At 42.6% G+C, this 22,829-nt stretch overlaps 1 protein-coding gene across 6 annotated transcripts in view; it reads left to right on the top strand.

Moving 5' to 3' along the window:
• Nucleotides 1-22,829, top strand: part of tmem94 (transmembrane protein 94) — a 197,888-nt gene that overhangs the window by 131,032 nt on the left and 44,027 nt on the right. For all 6 annotated transcript variants that reach the window (XM_059948880.1, XM_059948881.1, XM_059948878.1 and 3 more), the window contains 2 exons: nt 3,707-3,788; nt 22,474-22,613. In XM_059948880.1, coding sequence (XP_059804863.1) covers nt 3,707-3,788; nt 22,474-22,613 — 222 coding nt within the window. The remainder of the gene's footprint in view (nt 1-3,706; nt 3,789-22,473; nt 22,614-22,829) is intronic.

Here is a 22,829-nt window from a genome sequence, read left to right as displayed (position 1 = left end):
CTCTAACCTGACAAAGTTATCCACCACTACTCTCTGGCATCTCCCATCTAGCCACTGTTGAATCCATTTTGCTACTTCAATGTTAATACCTAACGATTGAACCTTCTTAACTAACCTTCCGTGTGGAACCTTGTCAATGGCCTTACTAAAGTCCATACAGACAACATCCACTGCTTTACCCTTGTCAACTTTCCTCGTAACCTCTTCAAAAAATTCAATAGGATTTGTCAAACATGACCTTCTATGCACAAATCCATGCTGACTGTTCCTAATCAGACCCTGTCTATCCAGATAATTATATATTCATCTCTAAGAATACTTTCTATTAATTTACCCACCACTGACATCAAACTGACAGGCCTATAATTGCTAGGTTTACTCTTAGAACCCTTTTTAAACAATGGAACCACATGAGCAATACATCAATCCTCCGGCACCATCCCCGTTTCTAATGACATTTGAAATATTTCTGTCAGAGCCCCTGCTATTTCCACATTAACTTCCCTCAAGGTCCTAGGGAATATCCTGTCAGGATCTGAAGATTTATCCACTTTTATATTCCTTAAAAGCGCCAGTACTTCCTCTTCTTTAATCGTCATAGTTTCCATAAATTCCCTACTTGTTTCCCTTACCTTACATAATTCAATATCCTTCTCCTTAGTGAATACCGAAGAAAAGAAATTGTTCAAAATCTCCCCCAACTCTTTCCGCTCCACACATAGCTGTCCTCTCTGATTCTCTAAGGGACCAATTTTATTCCTCAATATCCTTTTGCTATTTATATAACTGTAGAAACCCTTTGGATTTATTTTCACCTTACTTGCTAAAGCAAACTCATGTCTTTTAGTTTTTCTAATTTCTTTCTTAAGATTCTTCTTACATTCTTTATATTCCTCGAGCACCTCATTTACTCCATGCTGCCTATATTTATTGTAGATATCTCTCTTTTTCCTAACCAAGTTTCCAATATCCCTTGAAAACCATCTCTCTCTCAAACTTTTAACCTTTCCTTTCAATCTAACAGGAACATAAAGATTCTGTACCCTTAAAATTTCACCTTTAAATGGTCTCCATTTCTCTATTACGTCCTTCCCATAAAACAAATTGCCCCAATCCACTCCTTCTAAATCCTTTCGCATCTCCTTAAGTTAGTCTTTCTCCAATCAAAAATCTCAACCCTGGCTCCAGTCCTATCCTTCTCCATAATTATATTGAAACTAATGGTATTGTGATCACTGGACCCGAAGTGCTCCCCAACACATACCTGTCACCTGACCTATTTCATTCCCTAACAGGAGATCCAACACTGCCCCTTTCCTAGTCGTTACCTCTATGTATTGCAGCAAAAAACTAACCTGCACACACTTTACAAACTCCAAACCATCCATCCCTTTTACAATATGGGCTTCCCAGTCTATGTGTGGAAAATTTAAATCTCCCACAATCACAACCCTGTGCTTTCTACAAATATCTGCTATCTCCTTGCAAATTTGCTCCTCCAATTCTCGCTCCCCATTAGGTGGTCTATGTGTTACTACACCTTTCCCATTCCTCAAGTCTCCCTAGACGAGCCCTCTAATCTATCCTGCCAGAGCACTGCTGTAATATTTCCTCTGACAAGCAACGCAACACCTCCTCCTCTTGTCCCTCCAATTCTATCACACCTGAAGCAACAAAATCCAGGAGTATTTAGTTGCCAATCACACCCCTCCTGCAACCATGTTTCACTAATAGCTATATCATCATATTTCCAGGTATCAATCCATGCTCTCTCATCCACCTTTCTTGCAATACTCCTAACATTAAAATAAATGCATTTGAGAAATTCTCCACCTCCTCCTCTCTGTTTATCTCTAACAGTACAAAAAACTTTACTGTCTTTTTCTTCCTTCTCCCATACATCTGTTCCTACACTCTGGTTCTCCTCCCCCCTCGTATCTAGTTTAAATCCCCTGGAGCCTCTCTAGAAAACCTACCTACAAGAATATTTGTCCCCCTCCAGTTCAGATGTAAACCATCCTGCCAGAACAGGTTCCTCCTTCCCTGGAAAACTGCCCAATTATCTATAAATCTGAAGCCCTCCCACCTGCACCATGTCTTCAGCTACGTGTTGATCTGCACTATCTTACTATTTCTAAACCCACCTGCACATGGCACTGGTAGCAATCCTAAGATTGCTATCCTGGAGGTCCTGTCCTTTAACTTGGCGCCTAGCTCCCTAAATTCACCTTTCAGGACCTCCTCACTCTTCCTACCCACGTCATTGGTCCCTACATGGACCACGATATCCAGCCGGTTACCCTCCCTCTTGAGAATACTGAGAACTCGATCCAAGTTATTGCTAACCCTGGCACCAGGGAGGCAACAGTCCATCCGGGATTCTTGATCTCTTCCACAGAAGCTCCTATCTGTCCCCCTAACTATAGAATCCCCTCTTTTCTCTCCTTCCCTTCTGAGCGAAGGGTCCAGTCTCAGTGCCAGAGATGCAACCACTGCAACTTGTCCCTAGTAGGTCAACCCCACCAACAGTATCCAAAACGGTATACTTATTTTTGATGGGAATGGCCACAGGGGTGCTCTGTTCTTCCTGTCTATTCCCCTTCCCTCTCCTGACAGTCACTCAACTACCTGTCTCCTGACTCCTAGGGGTGACTCTCCCTGAAACTCCTATTTAAGCCTCTGCCTCGCAAATGATCTGAAGTTCATCCAGCTCCAGTTCCCTAACACGGTTTGTCAGGAGCTGCAGCTGGATGCACCTTTTGCAGGTGTAGTCATCAGGGATAACTGTGCTCACCCTGACTTACCAGACACTGCAAACGGAGCACACCAACTGCTGCCTCCATTACCTACTCCTAATCTAATTAGATTAATTAAAGGAGCTTACCCGGCCTTATCTCACCTGGAGTGAAGCGCATACTCAGCCTCTGCTCACTTTTTAAATTCCTTCGCTGATCTCAGAGGCCGACCTTCACAGGCTTGCGCAGTCCTGCCCTGTTCAACCTTGCCTCTGCTTGTTCTCGCCAAAGCCTGATTGAACCAAAGCCGTTCCACTCTGCCTCAGTCCACTCCAACGATGGCCGCTGAGCCAATTGATCTGCATCTAAAAATCTTCTAACCCCCACTGCTGACTTAATCCTCTTGGGTAGACAATGCCCCAAACTCTGGTTGAAAACCTGCTTTGATCTGTATTTTAGATCCCAGGTATCCTAGCCAGGGAAAAATAAAATTCATGTTTAATTATCATGTAACCATAGATGAATATATCCAAACAAAACAGCATTCCATTCCTCCAGGGCTAAAGTACGTTATCAACTGTACACAGGACACTGCACATAGCACCTATTGTTCCTGCAAGGCCCCATGAGAATTTTAACTTTGCTTGATCACCTTTTATTGTTCTCAACTATTTTAATTTTATTTTGGTTTTGGAAAGGGCAGTTTACATGTTTAAAAGTCTCTTTATTAGGGGACTTTGCCACATCAAAGATCAGCATACATTGATCATTTTCAAGCAATTTAACATCGATCTGCCAATGCCCTCATGAAGTGACTCAAACTGGATACTGGTTGAAGCTCTATGTGTTGGAAATGTGTAAATGCAAACAGCAACTTAGACAAAGTAGATGGTAAACATCTTGGAGAAAGAGCACGTTAAAAAGTAGGCAACCAAACTGAGATTTCATTGTCATTTTTGTTTTGTCATTAGTGTTTCTTTGTTGGGGAAACCGCCAGACAGTTCGGTGATGACGATGGCAACAGGAAAGAATTTTCTATCCATTCCAAAAAAGGTGAGACATCCCCCCCACCCCTGTAAATTATTTTAAAATCTTTCTGTGCCTATTATGCTAAAAGTCTGACCTACCAATCTTGAAATACATCAAAAATAATAATGTTTTATTAGTTCATATTAACAGTAGTAACCTGTAATACATGTTCTTTCTTTGTGGTCCACTGTTCCCTCTTATTAGATTCCTTCCCAGCCCCTTATCACTTCCATCTATCAGCTCTCAGCTTCTTCGCCTCTCCTTGCCTTCTGGCTTCTGCTCCCTTTCCTTTCCAGTCCTAGTGAAGAGTTTCAGCCTGAAACATTGACTGTTTACTTCACTCCGTAGATGCTGTCTGACTTGCTAAGTTTCTCAGTATTTTATGCACATCAGAATCAGGTTTATCATTACTGACATGCGCCATAAAATTTGTTGTTTTGCAGCATTAGTACAGTGCACTACATTTTAAAAATTGCTAGGCCATAAGACTGAAGCAGAATTAGGCATTTGGCCCATTGTCTGCTCTGCCATTCCATCATGGCTGTTTTTTTTATCCCTCTGGACTCTATTTTCCTGCTTTCTGCCTGTAACCTTTGACTCCCTAATAAATCAAGAACCTATCAACCTATGCCTTAAACATACCCAATGCCTGGGCCCGGACAGCCATTTGTGACAATGAATTCCACAGATTCACCACCCTCTGGCTAAAGAACTTTCTCCTAATATCTGTTCTAAATGATGCCCCTCTATACTGAGGCTATTATAGGAACAATCCTCTCTACATCCAGTCTATCTCGGCATTTCAATATGCGATAGGCTTCAATAAGATCCTCCTTATTCTTCTAAGCCCCAGCGGGTACAGGTCCATAGCCATTAGATGTTCCTGATATTCTAATCGTTTCATTCATGGGATCATTCTATGAACCCACGAATGCCCAGCACATCTTTTCTTAGATAACAGACCCAAAACTGCTCATAATACAGGTATTCCCCATTTTACGAAAGTTCACTTTATGCCACTTCGCTTTTACGAGAAAAGGCAAAAATAGCTTTCAGCGTTTGTTTTGCAGCGAGTTGTTCTAGAGGCAGTGAGAGTAGCGAAAAGCAAAAATAGCATTTGTTTTAGACAATAGGTGCAGAAGTAGACCATTCGGCCCCTTGAGTCTGCACCGCCATTCTGAGATCATGGCTGATCATTCACTATCAATACCCAGTCCCTGCCTTGTCCCATATCAAGCCGCCATAGCTTTGAACTGCATGAGATTTTTGCTATGATTGACAGTGATTGCAGAAAAGTATGACTTTAATTTTGAAAGGGCATGTAGGTTTCGGGCAGGTTTGCAGGATGTTTTGAGTGCTTACAAAGAACTGTATGGTAGAAGAATGTGTGACCCTTCCAGTGTCTTCTTCATTGTTTTCTCAATTCTGGTAAGTGAAACTACACTGTACATAGATTATTTCTACCTTATATAGGCTGTGTATTTATCATTATCGTTCCTGCTTTTACTATATGTTAGTGTTATTTTAGGTTTTATGCGTTATTATGATTTGGTAGGTTATTTTTTTGGTCTGTAAACACTCAAAAAATTTTTCACAGTATAAATTAATGGTAATTGCTTCTTTGCTTTACACCATTTCGGCTTACGAAAGGTTTCATAGAAACACTCTACTTTTGGATAGTGGGGGAAACCTGTACTCCCAAATTTGGTCTGACCAATGCCTTTTAAAGCTTCAACATTACATCCTTGCTTTTGTGTTCTAGTCCTCTCAAAATGACCACTAATATTGCATTAGTCTTCCTTATCACTGACTTAACCTGCAGTGAATACTGTATGAGGACTCCAGTGTCTATTTGCGCCTGTTTTTTAAACTTTCTCCCCATTTAGAAAATAGTCTGCACCTTTATTCCTTCTACCAAAGAGCATGACTGTGCACTTCACTACATTATTTTCCATCTGCCACTTCTATACCCATTTTCCCAATCTGACATCCTACTTCCTCAGCACTACCTGTCCGTCCACCTTTCTTCATATTGTCTGCAAACTCGGCCACAAAGCAAATGATTTGGATAATTCCTTCATCCAAATCATTGACATAAAATGTGAAAAGAACTGATCCCAACACCGACTCCTGCATCACGCCGCTAGACACTGGCAGCCAACTGGAAAATGGCCCTTTTATTCTGACTCTTTGCCTCCTGCCAGTCATTCTTCTATCCATGCTAGTATCTTTCCTGTAATATTATGGGCTCTTTTCTTGTTAAGCAGCCTCATGTGTGGCACCTTGTCAAAGGCTTTCTGAAAGTCTCACTAATGCTTCTTTGTCTGTCCTCACAGATTTAGCAGGTGTGATTTTTCCTTCAGGAAACCAGGACATTATAATAAGAAATTATTAAAAATAGTGCAAAAAAAAACAAAATAGTGAGGTAGTGTTCATGGACTGTTCAAAAATCTGATGGCAGAGGGGAAAAAGCTAAGATGTATAGTGTGGTTTTCATGCTCCTGTACATCCTCCCTGATCATAGTAATAAGAAGAGGGCATGTCCTGGATGGTGTGAACCCTTAATGATGAGTACTGCATTCTTGAAACACTGCCTTTTGAAGATGTTCTTGATTTCTTGATGGTCTTGAAGCTAATGTCCATGATGAAGCTGGCTGAGTCTACTCTGAAGTGTTTTTGATCTTGTGCATTGGAGCCTCCAAGTGGTGATGGAACCAGTCAGAATGCTCTACACAGTAAATCTGTAGAAATTTGCTAGATTATTCAGTGACATGCCAATTAAGAGTGCAGCTCTTAAGAGTGCCGCTGCCTTAGAAACATAGAAAACCTACAGCACAATACAGACCCTTCAGCCCACAAAGTTGTGCTGAACATGCCCCTACCTCAGAAATAATTAGGCTTACCCATAGTCCTCTATTTTTCTAAGCTCCATGTACCTATCCAAAAGTCTCTTTAAAAGACCCTATCATATCCGCCTCCACCACAGTTGCTGGCAGCCCATTCCAATCCAGGCAATATCCTTCTAAATCTCCTCTACACCCTTTCTTTTTTTTTAAATTTTTGTGAGCAGCCGCTCCCCCCTCTCCTAGCTTGGCTGCATTTCGCCCCCTCCACCCTCTTCCTCTCTCAGCGAGCGGCTGGGACTGGGAGACCGCGGCTCCCTTGCGCAGCCAGAAGAGATTTGCGATCAGTCCCCCTCTATCTCCTCGGCAGCCTGGCCAATACCGACCCACCCTTTCTATGACTTCCATATCCTTCCTGTAGTGAGGCAACCAGTACTGAGCACAGTACTCCATGTGGGGTCTGACCAGGGTCCTATATAGCTGCAATATTACCTTGGCTCCTAAATTCAATTCCATGGTTGATGAAGGCCAATACGCCTTCCTAACCACAGAGTCAACCTGCGCAGCTGCTTTGAGTGTACTATGGACTTAGACCCCAAGATCCCTCTGATCCTCCACACTGCCAAGAGTCTTACCATTAATACTATATCCTGATATCATATTTGACCTACCAAAATGAACCACTTCACACTTATCTGGGTTGAACTCCATCTGCCACTTCTCAGCCCAGTTTTGCATCCTGTCAATGTCCTGCTGTAACCTCTGACAGCCCTGCGCACTATCCACAACACCTCTGACCTTAGTGTCATCAGAAAACTTACTAACCCATCCCTCCACTTCCTCATCCAGGTCATTTATAAAAATCACCAAGTGTAAGGGTCCAGAACGGATCCCTGAGGCACTCCACTGGTGACCGACCTCCATGCAGAATTCAGGTTTCCCCTACTATCCGAAGGTAGAGCATTCCTATGAAATGGTTTGTAAGCCGGAATGTCTTAAAGTGAAGAAGCAATTACCATTTATTTATATGGGGAAAATCTGTGAGCTTTGGCACGCGCAAAAATTAACCTACCAAATCATGCCAAATAACACATAAAACATAAAATAACAGTAACATATATTAAAAGCAGAAATGATATGATAAATACACAGCCTATATAAAGTAGAAATAATGTGTGTACAGTGTAGTTTCACTTACCGGAATCGGGAAGACAGCGAGCTCACCGATGATGGTGTGTTAGGCTGAGTCGTTGGAGGTTGGAGTGGTGGGAGACTGGGGTGTCATCGTCATCTTTTCCATCAGGGCAGGCAGGTCATCTTCTATGTCTGCCTGCCTTGATGTTGAAGGTCGAGGTTCGTCATCTGCTGTGGCTGATGTGGAAGGCTTGAAAAACAACAGTATGCGTGACTGCTTAGCCTCACGCATTTTTCTATCATACAGTTCTTTGTAAGCATTCAAACCATCCTGCAAATATGCCTTAATCCTATGTACCCTTTCAAAATTAAAGTTATACTTTTCTACAATCATTGCAGCGTTGTCAGTCGCAGCGAAAATCTCACACATTTGCTTCATGTTCAGTTCCTGAGCAACTTCTTTATCGAGCCGTTCACTACTGCGTTCGGTTTCAATTGTTATCCTTTCCCCTTGCAATTGTATCAGCTCTTCATCTGTCAGTTCTTGGTCATGGGATGCCAAAACCTCTTCAACATCATCTTCGTCAACTTCCACAAGCCCAGCCTCCTTAGCCAAACTCACCATAGCTGTATTTATTGTTGATGGTTTGAAGCCTTTAAAATTGTTCACTGTTTCGGGACATAGTTTCCTCCAAATGGCATTTCTCAATGAGACTGTTAGTCTATCGAGAGCATCTCCAATGTTGGCGATTGCCAGTTTTATATTGTACTCTTTCCAGATCTCTCGCAATGATGCTTTGGAGTTACCCTCTCTGTCAATGGTACTTACAGTAAAACGCATTACATTTTGCATATAGTAAGAACAGGAAAACAGGTTATTATCTGAATGGTGGCCAAAAAGGGGAGGTGCAACGAGACCTGGGTGTCATTGTACACCAGTTATTGAAAGTGGGCATGCAGGTACAGCAGGCAGTGAAAAAGGCAAATGGTATATTGGCATTCATTGCAAAAGGAGCAGGGAGGTTCTACTGCAGTTGTACAAGGCCTTAGTGAGACCGCACCTAGAGTATTGTGTGCAGTTTTGGTCCTCTAATCTGAGGAATGACATTCTTGCCATAGAGGGAGTACAAAGAAGGTTCACCAGATTGATTCCTGAGATAGCAGGACTTTCATATGAAGAAAGACTGGATCAACTAAGCTTATACTTGCTGGAATTTACAAACCCCATTTCCAGAAAAGTTGGGATATTTTCCAAAATGCAATAAAAACAAAAATCTGTGATATGTTAATTCACATGAACCTTTATTTAACTGACAGAAGTACAAAGAAAAGATTTTCAATAGTTTTACTGACCAACTTAATTGTATTTTGTAAATATACACAAATTTAGAATTTCCTGCATCTAGCCTGACCAATCCCTTTAGAATTTTATACGTTTCAATAAGATCCTCCTTTTGTAACAGTGAGGTGTCGTAAAGCAAACATTCAAAAAACGGGGGACACCTGTATACCCCTTATTTGCATCAGGATGGATTCTCTGAGATGTTAAAGCCCAGCAACTTGAAGATGTTCACCCTTTTCACTGCTGACCCCTTGATGAGGATTGGTTTGTATTCACTCATTTGCCACTTAATTCCGCAATCAGTTCCTTGGTCTTACTGACATTGAGTTTGAGGTTGTTGTGACACCGCTCAACCCACTGATTGATCTCACTCTTGTAAGTCTCCTTGACATTCTGCCAATAATAGTTGTCATCAGTGAATTTATAGATGGAGTTTAAGCTGTGCCTAGCCATACAGTCATAAGTGTAGGATGAGTAGAGCACTGGGCTAAGTCTGCATACTTGAAGTGTGTCTGTGTTGATTGTGAGTGAGGAAGAGGTCCAAGTCCAAGTGGAGAGCCACTGCTGTAGACTTCTTGTGGCAATAGGCAATTGCAGTAGGTCCAGGTCCTTAGGCAGGAGTTGATTCTAGACATGACCAACCAATCAAAGTAATTCATCACAGTAGATTTGAGTGCTACTGGGCAACAGCCATTGAGGAATTTCACCCTGCTCTTCTTGAGCACCAGTATGATTGATGGCTACTGGGCGATAGCATTAAGGATGTTAGAACGTAGAAAACCTACAGCGCAATACAGGCCCTTTGGCCCACAAAGCTGTGCTGAACATGTCCTTACCTTAGAAATTACTTAGGGTTACCCATAGCCCTCTATTTTTCTAAGCTCCATGTAGCTATCCAGGAGTCTCTTAAAAGACCATATTGTATCCACCTCCACCACTATCCCCATTCCACACACTCACCACTCTGCGTTTTTTTTAAGAAAAAAACAACTTACCCCTGACATCTCCTCTGTAGCTACATCCAAGCACCTTAAAACTGTGCCGTCTCGTGCTAGCCATTTCAGCTCTGGGAGAAAGCCTCTGACTATCCACACGATCAGTGCCTGTCATCATCTTATACACATCTATCAGGTCACCTCATCTTCCATCGCTCCAAGGAAAAAAGGCCGAGTTCACTCAACCTATTTTCATAAGGCATGCTTCCCAATCCAGGCAACATCCTTGTAAATCTCCTTTGCACCCTTTGTATGGTTTCCACATCCTTCCTGTAGTGAGGTGACCAGAACTGACCACAGTACTCCAAGTGGGGTCTGAGCACTGTCCTATATAGCTGCAGTGTTACCTCTCAGCTCCTAAACTCAATCCCACGATTATGAAGGCCAGTACACCGTATGCCTGGGTCAACCTGCGCAGCAGCTTTAAATGTTCTATGGACTCGAACCCCAAGACCCCTCTGATATTCCACACTGCCAAGAATCTTACCATTAATACTATATTCTGCCATCATACTTGACCTACCAAAATTAACCACTTCACACTTATCTTGGTTGAACTCCATCTGCCACTTCTCAGACCAGTTTTGCATCCTATCAATGTCCTGCTGTAACCTCTTGACAGCCCTCTATACTATCCACAACACCCCGAACCTTTGCGTCATCAGCAAATTTACTAACCAATCCCTCCACTTCCTCATCCAGGTTATTTATAAAAATCGCAAAGAGTAGGAGTCACAGAACAGATCCCTGAGGCACACCACTGGTCACTGACCTCCATGCAGAATATGACCCCACTTCTGTGGATAAGCCAGTTCTGGATCCACAAATCAATATCCCCATGCTTCCTTACTTTCTTAATGAGCCTTGCATGGAGTACCTTAATATCCTCCTTCTTAATATCTACATGCTCAAGCATTTCAGTCCGCTGTAAGTCATCCCTACAATTGCCAAGATCCTTTTTCCGTAGTGAATACTGAAATAAAGTATTCATTAAGTACCTCTGCTATCTCCTCCGATTCCGTACACACATTTCCACTGTCACATTTGATTGGTCCTATTCTCTCACATCTTATCCTCTTGCTCTTTAAATCTTGGGGTTTTCCTTAATCCTCTCCGCCAAGGCCTTCTCTTGGCCTCTTCTAGCTCTCCTAATTTCATTCTTAAGCTCCTTCCTGTTAGACTTACAATCTTCTAGATCTCTATCAATACCTAGTTTTTTTAAGCCTTTAGTAAGCTTTTCTTTTTGACTAGATTTACAACAGCCTTTCCTGTTCCCTACCATTCTTTCCGTCTCATTGGAACATACCCATGCAGAACTCCACGCAAATATCCCCTGAACATTTACCACATTTATTGCATACATTACCCTGACAATATCTGTTCCCATTTTATGTTCCTGACTTGTCTGTTCCAATGCTATGGTAAAGGAGATAGAATTGTGATCACCATCTCCAAAATGCTCTCCCACTGAGAGATCTGACACCTGACCAGGTTCATTTCCCTATACCAGATCAAGTACAGCCTCTCCTCTTGTAGGCTTATCTACATATTGTGTTAAGAAACCTTCCCGAGCACACCTAACAAACTCCACCCCATCTAAACCCATTGCTCTAGGGAGATGCCAATTCATATTTGGAAAATTAAAATCTCCCACCATGACAACCTTGTTATTATTACACCTTTCCAGAATCAGTCTGTTCCTCGATCTCCCTGTTACTATTGGGTGGTCTATAATAAACACCCAGTAGAATTATTGACCCCTTCCTGTTTCTAACTTTCACCCCGAGAGACTCTGTAGACAATCTCTCCATGACCCTCCTTTTCTGCAGCCGTGACTCTATCTCTGATCAACAGTGCCACACCCCCACCTCTTTTACCTCCCTCCCTGTCCTTTCTGAAACATCTAAAGCCTGTCCCTGAGCTTTCGTGCCCCTGAGCCATTCAAATCTCTGTAATGGCCACAACATCATAGCTCCAGATACTGAACCACACTCTAAGCTCATCTGCTTTGTTCATAATACTCCTTGCATTAAAATAGATACATCTCAAACCATTGGTCTGCACGCGTCCCTTTGCTATCACCTGCACTCTCTTGCACTGTACTCAAGCTTTCTCTATTTGTGAGCCAACTGCCTCTTCCTCCGTCTCTTCAGTTCGGTTCCCACCCCCAGCAATTCTAGTTTAAATTCTCCCCAATAGCCTTAGCAAACCTCCCCACCAGGAAGTTCACTGTGTTCTTCTTGAGCACCAGCATGATTGATGGTCTTTTGAAGCAGACGGTAACCTCCTACTGCAGCAATAAGTGATTGAAGATGTCTTGAACACACAGCCAGTTGTTTGTCACAGGTTTTCAATATCAGGTCAGGTACACCATTGGGACCTGATGCCTTGCAAGGGAAACTTGAAACTTACTCTGATTTTGGCCTCCAAGGCAGATAATCTAGGGTTGCCAGATGCTGCAGATATTCACACAAGTATAATCCAATTCTGTTTCTCAAAGTGTGCATAAAAGGTATTGAGTTCACTTGGGAGTGAAACATCACAGCTATTTATGATGTTAGGTTTTGCCTTATAGGAAGTAATGGCATGCAAAGTCTGCCACAGTTGATGTACATCCAATTGCATCTCTATCTTCAATCAAAATAGCTTTACTTTGCTTACAATAGCTTTGTACCTGGTCTCTGACAATCAGCAAAGCTCACTTTATGCTTCTGGAACAAATATGTTATAGTTTTAGTTTATATCCTTGAAAATTAAATTGTTTCAATACATCTGTTGCATACAGGCTTAGGTTTTCTTTGACCCCTTCTGGTATCCATGCTTGAAAATAGATGTTTCATTTAATGTAAGCAATCTTAACATCAGTGGTGGAAAAGTTAACGGAAGGGATTCTGAGAGATAGGATCTACCTACATTTGGAAAGGCCAGGACAGATTAGGAATAGGAAGCATGGCTTTGTGCATGGGAAATAATTACTCATGAATTTGTGTTGTTTGAAGAGATGATTAATGAGGAAACAGCAGTAGATGTCTACATGGATTTTAGCGAGGCCTTTGACAATGTCTCATATGGTAGTCTATCCTGGAATGCTAGATCACATGCGATCCAGAGTGAGTTAGCCAGTTGAATAGAAGATTGGCTTGGTAATAAATGTCAGAGGTTGGTAGTGATGTGTTGTTTTTTCAAATTGGAAGCCTGTGACCACTGGTGTTCATCCCTATTAACTATTTGGGTGAGATTGCAGTTGGTGTGCTTTAGTACATTTGTGAACAGTGAAGGAGGACAGTGAACTGGAAAAGTGGGCCAAAGATTTGCAGATGGAAGTTAACTCATTTGTTGTGTGAGTGGCAGGGTTCTGGAAAGTGTTATGGAACACAGGCATTGGGATTCATGTATGTATTTCCCTGAAAGTGGCCACAAAGGTGATAAGTCAGTGAAAAAGGCATTTGGTATGCTTGTCTTCATCAGCCAGGCTGTTGAGGGCATGTTATAAATGTACATGTGAGTACATAAATGTACATGTTCTGTACTTGCAGTGTTGTGTGCAGTTCAGGTCACCAAGCTGTAGGGTGGATCTTGTTAAGCTGGAAATGGTGCTGAAAAGATTCACAAGGACTGTGAGCGGTCAGTGGAGTTGGAGCTGGATGAACTTCAGAAAATTCGGGAGGCAGAGGCAGTAATAGATCGAAGTTTCAGGGAGAAGCCAGAAGTCAGGTAACTGGGTGACTGTCAGGAGAGGGAAAGGGTGACAGAAAGGGTGAAAGACAGAAAGAACAAGCACCCCATGGCCTTTCCCATCAACAATAAGTATACTGTTTTGGATACTGTGAGTGGCGATGACCTACCAGGGGCAAGTTGTAGTGGTCGTGTCTCTGGCACCGAGACTGGACCCTCAGCTCAGAAAGGAAGGAGGGAAAAGAGGAGAGCTGTAGTGATACGGGATTCGATAGTTCGGGGAACAGGTGAGAGGTTCTGTGAGAGAGATCAAGAATCCCGGATGGTTTGTTGCCTCCTTGGTGCCAGAGTCCACGATATCTCGGATTGAGTTCTCGGTATTCTCGGGAGAGAGGATGAGCAGCCAGATGTCGTGGTCCACGTGGGGACCAATGACATAGATAGGAGTAGGGATGAGGTCCTGAAGAAGGAATATAGGGAGTTAGGAAAGAAGTTAAAAAGCAGGACCTTAAGGGTGGTAACCTCGGGATTGCTGCCTGTGCCAAGAGACAGAGAGGGTAGGAACAGGAAGTTACGGCAGATGAATGCGTGGCTGAAGAGTTGGTGCAGGGGAAAGGGGTTCAGATTTCTGGATCATTGGGATCTCTTCTGGGGAAGGTCTGACCTGTACAAAAAGGACAGGCTGCACCTGAACTGGAAAGGGACCAATATCCTGGCGGGCAGGTTTGCTAGAGCTGTTGGGGAGGGTTTAAACTAGTTTGGCAGGGGGGTCGGAATCAGAATGTGAGTGCAGAGATTAGGGTAGAAGGACAAGGCCATGATGCGGTGTTCTGAGTTGTTGAGGAAGGAAAGGCAGGGGACAAAACATAAATGTAGCCAGTTGGAGTGGTTGAAATGTGTCTATTTCAACACTAGGAGTATTAGGAATAAAGGGGATGTAATTAGAGCATGGATCAGTACATGGAACTATGATGTTGTGGCCGTTACTCAAACTTGGCTGGAGGAAGGGCAGGATTGGCTGATGCATGCATCGGGAGGTGTTTTAAAAAGAATAGGATGAGAGGTAGAAAGGAGGGGGTGAGTAGCATTACTGGTCAGGGATAGTGTCACAGCTGTAGAAAGGGAGGATGCTGCAGAGGGAGTGTCCACTGAGTCGGTGTGGGTGGAAGTCAGAAATAGGAAGGGATCAATCACTACTGGGAGTAGTCTATCGGCCCCCAAATAGCTCTCGGGATACTGAGGAGCACGTAAGCAGGAATTAGAATGGTGCAGGAAATACAGGGTAGTAGTTATGGGTGATTTCAACTTCCCTCATATTGACTGGCACCTCCTGAGTGCAAGGGGGATAGATGGGGCTGAATTTGTCAGGTGTGTTCAAGAAGGATTCCTGACGCAGTATATGGACCGGCTGACGAGAGGAGAGGTCGCAGCAAGAGGCGGAGAGGGAAGAGGTAAAAGAAGCTTGGAGAGAAGCTGTTTTTTTAACTGATCGGGGCAAAGAGGCTAGACCAGTGGTTCCCATCCTTTTTTTGGCTATGTCCCACCTAATCACCTCTAAAATCCTGATGCCCCCTGTGATGATATATAACTCTTATTATTCAAAAAGCGAACTCCTATTCACCTGGAGGAAGCCTAAAAGACCATTAACTTGGTTTAAACAAGCTTCCAAAGAACATGGCATTCATGAAAGAGAAAAATAAAAGAACTAAAGGACTGTTAAAGTTCTGAGGAAGAAATTAGTAAGAAATTGTAAAAAAAAAAGAACATTAAGTGATATTAAAATAATAATTATTATTATAAATAAAAACAATAAATAAATAAACAATGCCGATTTGTTTCTACAGCATACAAAGACAGATACACAGTTTAAAAGAGATGACGCAATGTACACACCTTCACACCACCAAGAACCGAAAGCTACTGCAAAAATCAGCATTGGCGCGACCTCGTACGAGTTTCTTACGCGTTTGGACTTGTTCATTCGTTCCTTCCTACATCAGTCAATTCATTAATTTAATTATGAAAGCCATTTGATGGTTGTAATGATGGTGATACACTATATATACAGTACATACGCAATTACACATGTACTTACACACAAGTATTTTTATGTACGCATACTGTATATACACATGTATTAACTCGCGCACACACACTCATACACAGACTTACTAGAAAAAATTCACTGTTAATAACTCATTCTCGAATTGCCCCCCTTAAAAATCAAATTACCCCCCTGTGGCGTACGCCCCATGTTGGGAACCACTGGGCTAGACTGCAGGCACGCAACGTAGCACGCCAAAAGTTTAAAAGAAAGACCACCATATACAGCGGCCATCGTCGTAGCGGACTGAGGCAGAGTGGGTTGGCTTTGGCTCAATCAGGCTTCGGCAAGAACAGTCAGAGGCGAGGTTTGAACGGGGCACGACTGCACAAGAACGTGAAAGTCGGCCCGTGCGGCAGCAGGAGAATTTAAATAGCAAGCAGAGGCTGAGTACGAGCTTCACTCCAGGTGAGCAGCTGGATGTCGTGGTCCATGTAGGGACCAATGACGTGGGTAGGAGAGTGTCCTGAAAAGTGAGTTTAGGGAGCTAGCTGCCAAGTTAAAGGACAGGACTTCCAGGATAACAATCTCAGGATTGCTACCAGTGCCACGTGCAGGTGGGTTTAGAAATAGTAAGATAGTGCAGATCAACACGTGGCTGAAGACATGGTGCGGGAGGGAGGGCTTCACATTTATAGATAATTGGGCAGTTTTCCAGGGAAGGTGGACCCTGTTCCGACAGGACGGTTTACATCTGAACTGGAGGGGGACAAATATTCTTGCAGGTAGGTTTGCTAGAGATGCTCCAGTGGATTTAAACTAATTACAAGGGGGGAGGGGAACCAAAGTGTGGGAACAGATGTATGGGAGAAGGAAGAAAAAGAAGACAGTAAAGTTCTTTGTACTGTTAGAGATAAACAGAGAGGAGGAGGTGGAGAATTTCTTAAATGCATTTGTTTTAATGCTAGGAGTATTGTAAGAAAGGTGGATGAGCTTAGGGCAAGGATTGATACCTGGAAATATGATGTTGTAGCTATTAGTGAAACATGGTTGCAGGAGGGATGTGATTGGCAACTAAATATTCCTGGATTTTGTTGCTTCAGGTGTGATAGAATCGGAGGGACAAGAGGAGGAGGTGTTGCTTTGCTAGTCAAAGAAAATATTACAGCAGTGCTCTGGCAGGATAGAGGGCTTGTCTAGGGAGGCTATTTGGGTGGAGTTGAGGAATGGGAAAGGTGTAGTAACACTTATAGGGGTGTATTATAGACCACCTAATGGGGAGTGAGAATTGGAGGAGCAAATTTGCTAGCAGATATTTGTAGTAAGCACAGGGTTGTGATTGGGGAGATTTTAATTTTCCACTCATAGACTGGGAAGCCCATACTGTAAAAGGGATGGATGGTTTGGAGTTTGTGAAATGTGTGGAGGATAGTTTTTTGCAGCAATACATAAAGGTACCAACTAGAGAAGGGACAGTGTTGGATCTTCTATTAGGGAATGAAATAGTAGTCAGGTGACAGAGGTATGTGTTGGGGAGCACTTTGGGTCCAGCAATCACAATGCCATTAGTTTCAATATAATTATGGAGAAGGATAGGACTGGACCCAGGGTTGAGATTTTTGATTGGAGAAAGGCTAACTTTGAGGAGTTGTGAAAGGATTTAGAAGGAGTAGATTGGGACAATTTGTTTTATTGGAAGGATGTAGTAGAGAAATGGAGGTCATTTAAAGGTGAAATTTTAAGGGTACAGAATCTTTATCTTCCTGTTGGGTTGAAAGGAAAGGTTAAAAGTTTGAGAGAGCCATGGTTTTCAAGGGATATTGGAAACTTGGTTAGGAAAAAGAGAGATATCTACAATAAATATAGGCAGCATGGAGTAAATGAAGTGCTCGAGGAATGTAAAGAATGTAAGAAGAATCTTAAGAAAGAAATCAGAAAAGCTAAAAGAAGATATGAGGTTGCTTTGGCAAGTAAGGTGAAAATAAATCCGAAGGGTTTCTACAGTTATATTAATAGCAAAAGGATAGTGAGGGATAAAATTGGTCCCTTAGAGAATCAGAGTTATGTGTGGAGCCAAAAGAGATGGAGGAGATTTTGAACAATTTCTTTTCTTTAGTATTCACTAAGGAGAAGGATATTGAATTGTGTAAGGTAAGGAAAACGAGTAGGGAAGTTATGGAAACTAAGATGATTAAAGAGGAAGTACTTGCGCTCTTAAGGAATATAAAAGTGGATAAATTTCCAGGTCCTGACAGAATATTCCCTAGGACCTTGAGGGAGGTTAGTGTAGAAATAGCAGGGGCTCTGACAGAAATATTTCAAATGTCATTAGAAACGGGGATGGTGCCGGAGGATTGGTGTATTGCTCATGTGGTTCCATTGTTTAAAAAGGGTTCTAAGAGTAAACCTAGCAATTATAGGCCTGTCAGTTTGATGTCAGTGGTGGGTAAATTAATGGAAAGTATTCTTAGAGATGAATATATAATTATCTGGATAGACAGGGTCTGATTAGGAACAGTCAACTTGGATTTGTGCATGGAAGGTCATGTTTGACAAATCTTATTGAACTTTTTGAAGAGCTTACGAGGAAAGTTGACGAGGGTAAAGCAGTGGATGTTGTCTATATGGACTTCAGTAAGGCCTTTGACAAGGTTCCGCAGGGAAGGTTAGTTAGGAAGGTTCAATCTTGAGTTATTAATACTGAAGTAGTAAAATGGATTCAACAGTGGCTGGATAGGAGATGCCAGAGATTAGTGGTGGATAACTGTTGTCAGGTTGGAGGCCAGTGACTAGTGGTGTGCCTCAGTGATCTGTACTGGGTCCAATATTGTTTGTTGTATACATTAATGATCTGGATGATGGAGTGGTAAATTGGATTAGTAAGTATGCAGATGATACTAAGGTAGGAGGCGTTGTGGATAATGAAGTAGGTTTTCAAAGTTTGCAGAGGGATTTAGGCCTGTTAGAAGAGTGGGCTGAACGATGGCAGATGGAGTCTAATGCTGCTAAGTGTGAGGTGCTACATTTTGGTAGGAATAATCTAAATAGGACATACATGGTAAATGGTAGGGCATTGAAGAATGCAGTAGAACAGAATGATCTAGGAGTAATGGTGCATGGTTCCCTGAAGGTGGAATCTCATGTGGATAGATAGGGTGGTGAAGAAAGCTTTTGGTATGTTGGCCTTTATAAATCAGAGCATTGAATATAGGAGTTGGATGTAATGTTAAAATTGTACAAGGCATTGTTAAGCCCAAATTTGGAGTATTGTGTACAGTTCTGGTCACTGAATTATAGGAAAGATGTCAATAAAATAGAGAGAGTATAGAGAAGATTTATCAGAATGTTACCTGGGTTTCAGCATCTGAGTTACAGGGAAAGATCAAACAAGTTAGGTCTTTATTCTTTGGAGCGTAGAAGGTTGAGGGGGAATTTGATACAGGTATTTAAAATTATGAGGAGTATAGATAGAGTTGACGTGGATAGGCTTTTTCCATTGAGAGTAGGGGAGATTCAAACAAGAGGACATGAGTTGAGAGTTAGGGGGCAAAAGTTTAAGGGTAACATGAGGGGGAATTTCTTTACTCGGAGAGTGGTAGCTGTGTGGAACGAGCTTCCAGTAGAAGTGGTAGAGGCAGGTCGCTATTGTCATTTAAAGTAAAATTGGATAGGTATATGGACAGGAAAGGAATGGAGAGTTATGGGCTGAGTGCGGGTCAGTGGGACGAGGTGAGAGTAAGTGTTCAGCACGGACTGGAAGGGCCGAGATGGCCTGTTTCCGTGCTGTAATTGTTATATGGTTATATAGGTCATATTGGATCTTGTTCTGGGTAATGAACCTGGTCAGGTGGCAGATCTCTTGGTGGGGGAGAATTTTGGTGAGAGTGACCACAACTCCCTTAGCTACAGCATCGCTATGGAATAGGATAAAAACAGACAAAATTGGAAAGTGCTGAACTGGGAAGGGCTAACTATGAAGGGATGAGGCAGGAACTAGTGAGAGTAAATTGGAAAAAGATGTTCATGGGTGAAAGCACAGAAGTAATGTGGAGGGAGTTTAGGGACCACTTGTGCTGGGTTCAGGATAGGTTTTTCCCACTGAGACAAGGAAAAACTGGTAGTAAAAGGGAACCATGGCTGACAAAACACATGAGGCAATTCGTCAAGAGGAAGAAGGAAGTATATGTTAGATATAAGAAGCAGGAGGGGCTCATGAGAAATATAGGATAGCCAGGAAGGAGCTTAAGAAAGGACTTAGGAGAGCTCGAAGGGGGCATGAGAAGGCCTTGGCATGTAGGATTAAGGAGAACCCCGAGGCGTTCTATGTGTATGTGAAGAACAGAAGGATGAGAAGAATGAAGGTGGGGTTGCTAAAGGATAAAGAAGGCAACATGTGCCCGGAGGCGGAGGAGGTTGGGGAGGTCCTAAATGAATACAAGTGAATTCAATATTCACAAGTGAAAAGGACCTTAATCAGGGTGAGGTCAAAATAGAACAGGCCTGCTGTGTGCTGGTCAATGTGGAGATTAAGGAAGAAGTGTTGGATCTTCTTAAAAACCTCAAGATTGATAAGTCCCCAGGGCCAGACGTGATATACCCCAGGTTGCTGTGGGAAGTGAGAGGAGAGATCGTTGGAGTAGTAGCTATGATCTTTGAATCCTCTTTGGCTGCAGGGGAGGTGCTGGAGGATTGGAGAATGGCAAATGTAGTTATCTTGTTTAAAAAATGTAATAAAATCCTGGGAACTATGGACTGGTAAGTCTTATGTCGGTGGTCTGCAAACTATTGGAAAGGATTCTTAAGGATAGGGTCTACGAGCATTTGGAGAAGTACAGTCTACTCCAGGATAGTTATGATGGCTTTGTGAAGGGAAAGTCATGTCTCACAAGCCTAATTGAGTTTTTTGAAGAGGTAACAAAATAAATTGACGAGGGTAGGGCTGTAGTTGTGGTCTGCATGGATTTCAGCAAGGCATTTGGCAAGGTCACCCATGAGAGACTTATCCAGAAAGTCATGAGGCATAGGATCAGTGGAACCTTTGCTGTTTGGATAAAAAATTGACTTACAGGAAGAAAGCAGAGAGTAATAGTAATGGAAGGAAAGTATTCTGCCTGGAAGTCAGTGACGAGTGGAGTGCTGCAAGTATCTGTCCTAGGACCCCTGCTCTTTGTGATTTTTATAAATGACCTTGATGAAGAGGCGGAAGAATGGGTGGGTAAGCTTGCAGATGACACGAAGACTGGAGGAGTTGTGGATGGAGCTGTAGGTTGTCGAAGGTTACAAGAGTTGGGCAGAAAAGTGACAGATGGTGTTCAATCTGGATAAGTGTGAGGTGATGCATTTTGGAAGGACAAACCAGAGGGCTGAGTACAGGGTTAAATGTTGGTTACTTAAGAGTGTGGATGAACAGAGCGTCTTTGGGTTTGAAATCCATACATCCCTCAAGGTCACTGCACAGGTTGATAGGATAGTTAAGAAGGCCTGTAGGATGCTAGGCTTCATTAATAGGGGGATTGAGTTCAAGAGTAGAGAGGTCATGTTGCAACTCTACAAATCTCTGGTGAGACCACAATTAGAGTATTGTGTTCAGCTCTGGTCACCTCATTATAGGAAGGATGTGGAAGCTATGGAGAGGATGCAGAGAAGATTTACCAGGATGTTGCCTGGATTGGAGAACCAGTCATATGAAGCAAGGTTAGCAGAGCTGGGACTTTTCTCTTTGGAGTGTAGAAGGATGAGAGGGGACTTGATAGAGGTCTACAAGATTATGAGAGGCATAGATAGGGTTGATAGCCAGTACCTGTTTCCCAGGGCACGAATAACAAACACCAGAGGGCATATGTACAAAGTTAAGGGAGGGAAGTTTAGGGGAGACATCGGGGGTAAGTTTTTCTTTACACAGAGGGTTGTGGGTGCCTGGAATGACTAGACAGGGATGGTGGTGGAGGCTAAAACATTAGGGTTATTTAAGAGCCTCTTGGACAGGCACATAGATGAAAGAAAAATAGAGGGTTACAGGGTAGTGTGGGTTTAGTACTTTTTTGAAAGGAATATATGGGTCAGCACAACATCGAGGGCTGAGGGCCTGTACCGTATTCTAGTATCTAGTGACTGGAGGGCTTGCATTATAAGGAATGACTATACAGGTTGGAAGATAGGAAACTTAGGGTGACTTTTCTGGGATATGTACAGTAAATTCATGAGGTAAGGAAGTCTTAAAACTAAAGGGCATGGGTTTAGTCTAAAAGGGAAAAGATTTAAAGGGTACTTGGGCATGTTTTTCCACACATGGTAGTGGGTAGGTGGAATGAGCTACCAGAGGAAGCCTCTCATGTACATATACAATTCAGAGACAGGTACATTACAGAAGTTTAAAATACTGTGCCTACAAAATAAGAAAAATTTGGAGAGATGTGGCCAAACCCTGGCAAATGGGGATGGCTTGGGTAGGCGACTGGTCAGCATAGTGAGTTGGGCTGAAGGACTTGTTTCCATCCGGTATAACTCCGTGACTCTATCACACTTGGCTTAATTATAAGCACTAAATGGTTGTAAGGTGTCACAGTGACAAGTCTATTACTTTAAAAGAAAGGAATTCTGTTTAAGATACCTAATGCAGATTAGTATTAACTGATCCCAAATCTGATCGTATTTTTGTCTGTGTTCCTTTCTGCAGACTCAGCAGCACTTTCTTATGTGTTTTCTGATCAAGTTCAGCCTCACTATTTTTGCCTACCTCGTTTGCTTTGGATTTATGCTGCAGGAGTTTTGTAATAAATCTGTGAATAATACCAACTGTGTGTCAATAATGAACAGGTGAGTGAACACGTCTGTTAAAACTGTCTCTACTGCTGACTCTAGGAGCAGCTCCATACTGAGATTTCTCCAGATGGGGAGGAGTGTTGGGCAATTAGAACTAGAGGTGGGGTTGGGGGTAATGAGAGGGTTGAATGAAAGAAAACTGTGTTACAGGTGAGAGGAGAGCACCTTGAAGTGAGAGTACCTAAAGCAGAAAACTTTCTGCTGTTCAAA

Source organism: Hypanus sabinus, chromosome 23, assembly GCF_030144855.1.
Source record: "Hypanus sabinus isolate sHypSab1 chromosome 23, sHypSab1.hap1, whole genome shotgun sequence".
Classification (NCBI taxonomy): Eukaryota; Metazoa; Chordata; class Chondrichthyes; order Myliobatiformes; family Dasyatidae; genus Hypanus; species Hypanus sabinus.
Note: the sequence above shows the minus strand (reverse complement) of the source record. Positions and strands in the feature narration are given on the sequence as shown.